This window comes from Salvelinus alpinus, chromosome 6 (assembly GCF_045679555.1).
Source record: "Salvelinus alpinus chromosome 6, SLU_Salpinus.1, whole genome shotgun sequence".
NCBI lineage: Eukaryota > Metazoa > Chordata > Actinopteri > Salmoniformes > Salmonidae > Salvelinus > Salvelinus alpinus.
In genome coordinates this window covers 27,112,258-27,122,392 of record NC_092091.1, presented here as the reverse complement: position 1 = coordinate 27,122,392, position 10,135 = coordinate 27,112,258, and the positions used below count along the sequence as shown (strand labels likewise).

General features: G+C 41.3%; 1 protein-coding gene across 2 annotated transcripts; it reads left to right on the top strand.

The window, feature by feature from the left end:
• Positions 1 to 741: 741 nt before the first annotated feature.
• LOC139578474 (replication factor C subunit 4-like) lies at positions 742 to 10,135 on the top strand. Of its 2 annotated transcripts, none has more exons than XM_071406116.1 (11): positions 742 to 878; positions 1,166 to 1,284; positions 1,604 to 1,682; positions 6,127 to 6,206; positions 6,342 to 6,461; positions 8,099 to 8,242; positions 8,418 to 8,538; positions 8,659 to 8,784; positions 8,910 to 8,990; positions 9,564 to 9,677; positions 9,791 to 10,135. In XM_071406116.1, exons 2-11 carry the CDS (start codon positions 1,172 to 1,174, stop codon positions 9,884 to 9,886), a joined length of 1,074 nt encoding a protein of 357 aa, XP_071262217.1. In that variant the 5' UTR covers positions 742 to 878; positions 1,166 to 1,171; the 3' UTR covers positions 9,887 to 10,135. The 2 variants fall into 2 exon arrangements, with proteins under 2 accessions (XP_071262217.1, XP_071262218.1); XM_071406117.1 differs by having other exon boundaries at positions 9,564 to 9,681.

Sequence of the window (10,135 nt, the reverse complement as noted above, 5' to 3'; positions counted from 1 at the left end):
TACTTCACATTAGGCAATCGTGGGGGAAGCTAATGGCTGAGAACTATAGGGAGAAGGACTGCAAGGCAGAATGCTGCCTAGAGTTTTCGAGAGCTAGAGGAAGCTTGGATATGTGAGGTGTGCATTGAGAGCATTTGCTGTGGGGATTGTAAAAGATATGGCCACTTGTCAAATGTTTGCAGACGGGCGAAATATGTTATTAAAGAATCGGTGAATGGAAAATGTTGCAACTGTGGAGCAGATCATACTCCGGACTTCCTTGAGTCCCCCATTTGTGTGCAAGAGGTCGAGGTGTCAAAGATCAGGGCTGTACAGCAGATCTCCTATGTGGAGGCAGTGAAGGGGCAAGAGGCCACATACTGAAGAAGTGATCTGGATACACTCATTGTGAAGAAGGTGGATTTTGTAGCGTTTATAGCCACAGTTATTAATTGTACTGCACAAGAGTCCAAGAAGCTGGACAGAATTGTAGACAAAACGTTTTTGGGGCTCCAAGACTTCATGGCAGAAGCACTGCACGGACTACTGTCACCAGAAAATGTCCCGCCCTCACAGGATCCATCTGAGTCTGTGTAAGGACCTGATTTTTAATTTTAACAGAAAAACAAGTTGATTAGTTTAGCATTATTTCTGATAGTTTGTATGAATATTTTTACCACGCGTTATTTACTTTTTGTGGCTGTTTATTATCTACCCGCACAGTAGGTAGCGAACGCCATTATAATTATACCAGAGAAGAAGAATAACTCTCTGATTGGAGGGAAAAGATTGACGTCGTAGACGGAAAAGGGCGTCGCATCTTCATCAGGGCGGGAAATCTACCACACATGTCAACAACTAACACAGTTCGAATGTTAACGCATTTTATCTAGCTACAGGTAACTATTTCTTTATAACGTGGTAAAGTATTTTGTCGAGTAACTTTGTGTAAGTTCATTCTTATTACCAAAGCTTTATAGCAACTGATAATCAGTAGCTAACTTACTTGTTAACTGTTCTGGGATCTCGTTACAGTAGGGATCTCGCTAAGTGGTGGTTGTTATTGTTTAGCCAGCTAGGTAGCTAGCTTGCTTGCTTGTCAAAGAAAGAGAACGTCGCCCTCTTTGACACGCAAGTATTGCTCAGTGACTAATGGGCAGTGGTCTGTTTTCTAAATCTTATTTAGAGAGCCATGCAGGCGTTTTTGAAAGGAACATCTACTCAAGGCACCAGACCTCTGAAAGAGAAAGGTGCCGGGACCAGTGGAGAGAAGAAGCAGAAGTCTGTCCCCTGGGTTGAGAAATAGTAAGTTCAATTTCTCCGCGGCTGTAATGTAAGCCCTTGTGAATCTTCCTTCATAAAATGAAAATCCAGACACACAATGAACAGTTGCTATTCTTCCCTTAAACTGCCAGGTCGCAGTTGTAAATAAGAACTTGTTCTCATCTGGCCTAACATTACCTGGTTAAATAAAGGTGAACAAATAATAATAATAATAATGAATGCAGCGGCAGGGAAATATCTTGATGATAAGTAACGTTAGCTTGCTATGTTTAGTCAGAAAGAAAACCCTGCGTTAATATGATCAACTGCACACTGAAATCCATTGTTTGACTGTTTACAGTAGACCAAAATGTATGGAAGAGGTGGCGTTTCAAGAGGAGGTGGTTGCTGTGCTGAAGAAGACTATAGAGGGCGCTGATGTAAGTACCCTCTTCAGATCCATGAGAGTGACTACTCATATGTCTAGGGTAAATACTGTCTGCTGGGGGTTCTGTTTGAATATTACATATGGCCAGAGTGGATGAAAACGCACTTTGGTGATGACATTTCACTACCTTATGTTGTAAAATACATTTTACGAAGACAAATATGACTCTTCATGTTCAGTGGGGTCTTTCTCTAACACATCATTACCATTATATCCAAAATGTTGGATGTAACCTTATACAGTTGAAGTCGGAAGTTTACATGCACCTTAGCCAAATGCATTTAAACTGAGTTTTTCACAATTCATGACATTTAATCTGACATTTATTTCAGCTTTTATTTATTTCATCACATTCCCAGTCGGTCAGAAGTTTACATACACATAATTAGTATTTGGTAGCATTGCCTTTAAATTGTTTAACTTGGGTCAAACATTTCAGGTAGCCTTCCACAAGCTTCCCACAATAAGTTGGGTGAATTTTGGCCCATTCCTCCTGACAGACTGGTGTAACTGAGTCAGGTTTGTAGGTCTTCTTGCTCGCACAAGCTTTTTCAGTTCTGCCCCCAAATGTTCTATTGGGTTGAGGTCAGGGCTTTGTGATGTCCTCTCCAATACCTTGACATTGTTGTCCTTAAGCCATTTTGCCACAACTTTGGAAGTATGCTTGGGGTCATTGTCCATTTGGAAGACCTATTTGCGACCAAGCTTTAACTTCCTGACTGATGTCTTGAGATGTTGCCTCAATATATCCACGTACTTTTCCATCCTCATGATGCCATCTATTTTGTGAAATGCACCAGTCCCTCCTGCAGCAAAGCACCCCCACAACATGATGCTGCCACCTCCATGCTTCATGGTTGGGATGGTGTTCTTCGGCTTGCAAGCCTCCCCATTTTTCCTCCAAACATAACGATGGTCATTATGGCCAAACAGTTCTATTTCTGTTTCATCAGACCAGAGGACATTTCTCCAAAAAGTACGATCTTTATCCCCATGTGCAGTTGCAAACAGTAGTATGGCTTTTTTATGGCAGTTTTGGAGCAGTGGCTTCTTCTTTGCTGAGCGGCCTTTCAGGTTATGTCAATATAGGACTTGTTTTACTGTGGATATAGATACTTTTGTACCTGTTTCCTCCAGCATCTTCACAAGGTCCTTTGCTGTTGTTCTGGGATTGATTTGCACTTTTCGCACCAAGTATGTTCATCTCTAGGAGACAGAAAAGATTTCGATCTTGCAATCTTCTGGTTACTAGTCCAATGCTCTAACCACTAGGCTACCTGCCGCCCCAACTTCCGACTTCAACTGTACATCCGATAATAAGCGTTGAGCTTTGTTGACAGAGCATTTCAGCTTAATCACTAAAACTTTTGATGATTTTACATTTTGTGGTCGTTGTCTTCTAGTTGTTTCACAAATGGCAAAATTAGCATGACATGAGCTGAATTAAATGTAAAAGGCTTTGAAAATTAAAAGCTTGGGGTGCACTCAGTGCTCTGACATTTCACAGATGTTTTTTGTGAGTAGTATTGGAGAAAAAACAGGAACTTCGTATTAATATGAACTGCGTATACTAAAATATGAAAATACTACATATCATGTCCCAAATCGATATATATCTTATAGGAGTGTAACGGTAAACATATTAGTAACGAACCATTCTATTTGGGGACCTCTGTTCGGTCCGCACTGTGAACCCGAATGGATGAATAAATAGATAAAACATCTAAACTGCAGTGTATACCTCTTTTTAGTACTGTAAAGCTGAGCTTAAAAAACATTGTATACTATTCCGTTAAAACATCTCGAGCCTATGTGCACGTTGTAATTATAATCTCAATTGCTTCATTTCATACTTTCCTTTTAGGAGGCGCAGCCGGAAACTAGTTCTCTACGATTGTGAGTGGTGGGGTCGATAAACAAGAATTGGAGTTTCCTCATCATTTAAATCTCCACTTTGGGACCATTTTGGCTTCCCAGTAGAAGCAAAAATGTATTTAACTTAGTAGGAAAGCAACTAAATGTATTGAATTTATTGGAACATTAATTAATTTGACGATGATGATAACACATGAACAAAATGGATAAGTAATTCTTATTTTCCTTCAACTTTTTGAAGAGGCAACGGTGCGGGAATGCCCCTGTCTGTGTGTGTGCGTTTTGTCTGCCACGGTGTAGCCCTTAGCGATTATGTTAATAACAACAGTCTTCTGGTAGATGGAAAGGCTTTCCCAAAAACCTTCTCAATTAAATGTTAACTACAAAGTAGCCTATGCATACATGACAGAATGATATCATGATTATTTGCCTTCCTCACTCCAGTGGTGATTTCAAATCAAATCAAATCAAATTTTATTAGTCACATACACATGGTTAGCAGATGTTAATGCGAGTGTAGCGAAATGCTTGTGCTTCTAGTTCCGACAATGCAGTAATAACGACAAGTAATCTAACCTAACAATTCCACAACTACTACCTTATACACACAAGTGTAAAGGGATAAAGAATATGTACATAAAGATATATGAATGAGTGATGGTACAGAACGGCATAGGCAAGATAATAGATGGTATAGAGTACGGTATATACATATGAGATGAGTACTGTAGGGTATGTAAACATAAAGTGGCATAGTTTAAAGTGGCTAGTGGTACATGTATTACATAAAGATGGCAAGATGCAGTAGATGATATAGAGTACAGTATATACATATACATATGAGATGGGTAATGTAGGGTATGTAAACATTATATTAAGTGGCATTGTTTAAAGTGGCTAGTGGTACGTTTTTACATAATTTCCATCAATTCCCATTTTTAAAGTGGCTGGAGTTGAGTCAGTATGTTGGCAGCGGCCGCTAAATGTTAGTGGTGGCTGTTTAACAGTCTGATGGCCTTGAGATAGAAGCTATTTTTCAGTCTCTCGGTCCCTGCTTTGATGCACCTGTACTGACCTCGCCTTCTGGATGATAGCGGGGTGAACAGGCAGTGGCTTGGGTGGTTGTTGTCCTTGATGATCTTTATGGCCTTCCTGTGACATCGGGTGGTGTAGGTGTCCTGGAGGGCAGGTAGTTTGCCCCCGGTGATGCGTTCTGCAGACCTCACTACCCTCTGGAGAGCCTTACGGTTGTGGGCGGAGCAGTTGCCGTACCAGGCGGTGATACAGCCCGACAGGATGCTCTCGATTGTGCATCTGTAGAAGTTTGTGAGTGCTTTTGGTGACAAGCCGAATTTCTTCAGCCTCCTGAGGTTGAAGAGGCGCTGCTGCGCCTTCTTCACAACGCTGTCTGTGTGGGTGGACCAATTCAGTTTGTCCGTGATGTGTACACCGAGGAACTTAAAACTTTCCACCTTCTCCACTACTGACCCGTCGATGTGGATAGGGGGGTGCTCCCTCTGCTGTTTCCTGAAGTCCACAATCATCTCCTTTGTTTTGTTGACGTTGAGTGTGAGGTTATTTTCCTGACACCACACTCCGAGGGCCCTCACCTCCTCCCTGTAGGCCGTCTCGTCGTTGTTGGTAATCAAGCCTACCACTCTAGTGTCATCCGCAAACTTGATGATTGAGTTGGAGGCGTGCATGGCCACGCAGTCGTGGGTGAACAGGGAGTACAGGAGAGGGCTCAGAACGCACCCTTGTGGGGCCCCAGTGTTGAGGATCAGCGGGGTGGAGATGTTGTTACCTACCCTCACCACCTGGGGGCGGCCCGTCAGGAAGTCCAGGACCCAGTTGCACAGGGCGGGGTCGAGACCCAGGGTCGAGGTCATAATTTGCGGTCACGTGGGCTACAGAAACACTGCTAACCAAGCAAGGCTCATGCTGGTGTTCACCTAAATTTAATGGTATATCTACACCCAAAAATGTATATTTCTTATATTTTTCCCAGACCTCAAATGGTCTCCTGATGTGGTTTAAGCATTGTGAACATAGAACCTGACATTTTGTGTCATTTCTGAGTGTGAAACCCTGACAAACAGGGAAAAATCTGAAACCTGGAAAAATGGAATTAGGCAAAAAAAGACATATTTGTATAATTTAATAAGGCCCTACATTATGGCTCATGATATATTCCTGAGTTAGTGTTACATCTTTTGCCAAAACAAAAATGAACTACAGTAACTGTTGGCATTTCATTTTCCTGCTGAACCGAACCACGACCCCCAAAACCGCAATATGTACCGAACCGTGGGTTTGAACTGTTACCACTTTACTATCTTACCTCTATTGTTTCATGTTTTCTGGATTTGAGAAGATGAGTTCAATGCTAAGCCTGTCAGGTAGCCTTAATTCTCACAACAGCATCCAGCCTAGCTGACACAATGCTATTTTCCTGGTTTTATGACAAACATTTATCTGGCCTCCATTGATTTAGTCGCACTAATTTTGACCATCCTACAATGGTAAAAACTCCCCCAAAAATTATATAATCTCCGTTGCAGCTCCCCAATCTGCTGTTCTATGGACCACCTGGAACAGGAAAGACGTCCACCATCCTGGCTGCAGCCAGGGAACTTTATGGGTGAGAGTGACTCACCGGCTTTACAGATTACTGCATGCCAACTCCCAATTTATGCAGACACTGCGTTTGTGGGTTTCAGCTGTACAGTGCTTGTATACACCACAGTCAGTTTTCCCTGTCTGTTCCTCTCCACAGGCCAGAGCTGTACCGACAGAGAGTCCTGGAGCTGAACGCCTCTGATGAGAGAGGGATTCAGGTGGTCAGAGAGAAAGTCAAGAGATTTGCCCAGCTGACTGTAGCAGGACACCGCACTGAGCAAGTACAAGTTTCCTTAACCCTTTACACTCTCGTACCTGTATACGGGTTAAAAATGTCATATTTGGGCACTGATAAACAGCCTAAATTGAAACGCAGTCGCTGTACAGTGTTAAAAAGAAAAATACTTTTGCAACCTCTGCAATAAGGAATTGAGACTAAAAGCTTGAAGTTTCAAGTGTTTAATACTAAGGATACAGTCAGCTGAGTGCATACATTTAGAAAGTTCACAACACATCTTATACTCTTCCCTCCTTTTGGTCACCCCCTTCTTGTAGGTGTCACCTCCCCAGCTATACATTTTATGACCCCAATGAGTTTCCCTCTGGCTCTCCTGTGGAATGTCCATGGTCTGCTCTTTGTTTAGCTAGATGTCAGAATCCCCATCCATCTTCTGTTCTGGGCCTGACCCTGCTCTCTGATCCTGGGCAATTGCCTCTTATCTGATTAGGTCAACATTTCTAAATTAGCGTACACACAGTTTCATGGCCTAAACTCCATTAATACTCACAGTAATCATTCACTACACAGGATACAAACAAACTGTAGTTTAACATAAAACATGTTACATTTTGACAGAATCCATCAACAGTAACATGCTATACATGACGTCAGAGCTCTGGCTCTGCGCTTCACAGCTCTGTATGGGTTTTGACGGACAGCCGTTCTGAACTTGAGCACCTCGCACGACAAGAACTTGCCCACATCCCTCCTGCTAATTTGCCAACTTTTACAAAAAAATGTTTTGTTTGAGTGTGGGAAATGCTGTAAATTTAAGAGGACTATGTATTTTGAAAGATGAGACGTTGAGGATTATAATAAATATCTCTTTGATGTCAAACAAGCAAACGAAATACCAAATGTGCACTTGACACATTCCAAATCATAACACTCATGTCATATACAGTGTCAACTTTTATGATCACTGTTTGATGTACAGTTACAAGGGGCGATTGTCAGGGGGCGGGAACATAATTAGAAATAATTTATAGATTGCAAATTCACCGCAAGAAGCCCAAACAGATGACTAAAACATAATCACTTCAAACCTTGCGTACATGTATATACATTTACATACAGTATATCTTTATATTATGCGTGGTAATACTTTGGAACAGTTTTTATAAATATAAAAATCACTTGGAGCTGATTTGCTGGTCTTTTTACAGTTTTATTTTCAACAAATAAAAAAGGTAAATATTTATTTTGCTCAAATTGGGGGGCAAAATAAAAATCGCCTTAAGAATTTTGGGATTTCATTATCAACTAAAAATACATGTAAAAGGCATGAAATCAACAGTGTAATGTTTGGATTCAGTCTTGTCAGGTGAACTGTTGTCCTCACCTTTGGTCTAATAATTTTGCCATAATCTCTAAACTGTTCCCTTACAATCGCTACCATTTATAATGCATATATTTCTTCTGTAAGAAACATTTCAATTTAGCCCTATCCATATAGGCCAATTTCCACAAGTGTAAAGGGTTACCCTTCATTACACACACACATCGCAAGCTCAATCTACACAACAGATCAGATCATATAATGCATGCCCTTTCCTTACCCCATATAACTGTCAGCATCTTATTCATGTTAAATGATGATATTAAAGTTTCTTTCCCTTCCTTACCTCTGACAGTGGGAAACCATGCCCACCCTTTAAGATCATCATCCTGGATGAGGCTGACTCAATGACCAACGCTGCTCAGGCTGCTCTCAGACGCACCATGGAGAAGGAGTCCCGGACCACCCGCTTCTGTCTCATCTGCAACTATGTCAGCAGGTCAATTGGGTTTCAGACTCCAAGAGGCACACTAGAATACGACATTAATATTGGGGGTTGGTTTGGGAGTCCATTACATAACAATACAAACTCTTTAAGACACTTTACAACATGCTGTAATAAATGTTAAATCTGTTGCTAAGCTAACTCAACTTGAATGTGATTTGATTTTCAGGATTATTGAGCCCTTGACATCCAGATGCTCTAAATTCCGCTTCAAACCTCTGGCCAATCAGGTCCAAGAAGAGCGCCTGCTAGAAATCTGTTACAAGGAGAATCTCAAGTACTCGAAGGAGGTGAGGACTGCAAACTGGCAACTGTCTTTGAAATAATATTTTTCCAAAGAAATGCTCTGTACACACCTTTTTACTTAAATGAATCATCTTCCATTATCCTTAAATTCTGTTTTCCTGCAGGGAATTGCAGCGTTGGTGAAGGTTTCAGAGGGGGATCTGAGAAAAGCCATAACCTTTCTTCAAAGTGCTGCACGGCTGAACACAGATAATGAGATCACGGAGAGCGCGGTCATAGAGATAGCAGGGGTGAGTGCTTTAACCGTATTACACTCAACATCAGTAATAGTTACCTGTTTTATGCACTGTGTGCAATCCTGTCAAAGGATAGGTATCAAACGTTTGCTGACCATGCTCACGTTCATCTTTTTAAGGTTGTTCCCCCCAAGATGATCGACAATTTGCTTAAAATCTGTTACAAGGGCACATTTGAAAAACTAGAGATTGCTGTTTGGGTATGTACATTGGTTTTCTATTGCTCCTTCAATACATATGGAAGAACATGAAGAACTCCTTTCCATGACAGACTGACCAGGGTAAAGCTATGATCCCTTATTGATGTCACTTGTTAAATCCACTTCAATCAGTGTAGATGAAGGTGAGGAGGACAGGTTAAAGAATGATTTTTAAGCCTTGAGACAATTGAGACATGGATTGTGAATGGGAAAGACTAATTTAAGTGCCTTTGAACAGGGTATGGTAGTAGGTGCCAGGTGCACCGGTTTGTGTTAAGAACTGCAAAGCTGCTGGGGTTTTCACGCTCAACAGTTTCCCGCGTGTAATCAAGAATGTTCCACCAGCCAAAGGACATCCAGCTAACTTGACACAACTGTGGGAAGCATTGGAAACAACATGGGACAGCATCACTGTAGAATGCTTTCAACACCTTGTAGAGTCCATGTCTCAACGAATTGAAGCTGTTCTGAGGGCAAAAGGGGGTGGTGCAACACAATATTAGGAAGGTGTTCTTAATGTTTCGTATACTGCTCTCTACCAGACTATTCACCAGGCCATTCTGCCTCTTACAGAACATGGTAGATGAAGGCTATGCCGCCACACAGATCATCAACCAGCTACACGAAGCCATCATAGAGGAAGAGCTGGATGACAAGCAGAAGTCTGCCATCACGGAAAAGATGGCAGTAGGTGTTTCAAAAGGGCATAACTTGCATTGTGGTAATATTATTCTTTCAATATTGTTGTGATTACGATGCCTACAGTAGTAGTAACTTATTGATTTTTCTTCCACTTCCAGGTGGTTGATAAGTGTCTAGTGGATGGTGCAGATGAGTACCTGCAGATGCTGAGTCTGTGTTCTGTGATCTTGCAGCAAGCCACTCAGAGTAACTGACTCTACAACCTCGCCTCTCTTTATGAACCATTCCTCTATGTTTACATCCTAACCAACTGCTTTTTTTGGTACATGTTTTTACTCATTAATCTAAATGTTTTCCTTTAAATACTGTATTTGTTAATCAATGCTGTCATACTTCAGGGGTCAGTTTCATTAAAAAGTACTGTGATTTCACATCTGGGTTTTGAGTCAGTTAGGAAAAAAACACATGTAACCATATTTTATAAATAAAAAAAGATATGGATG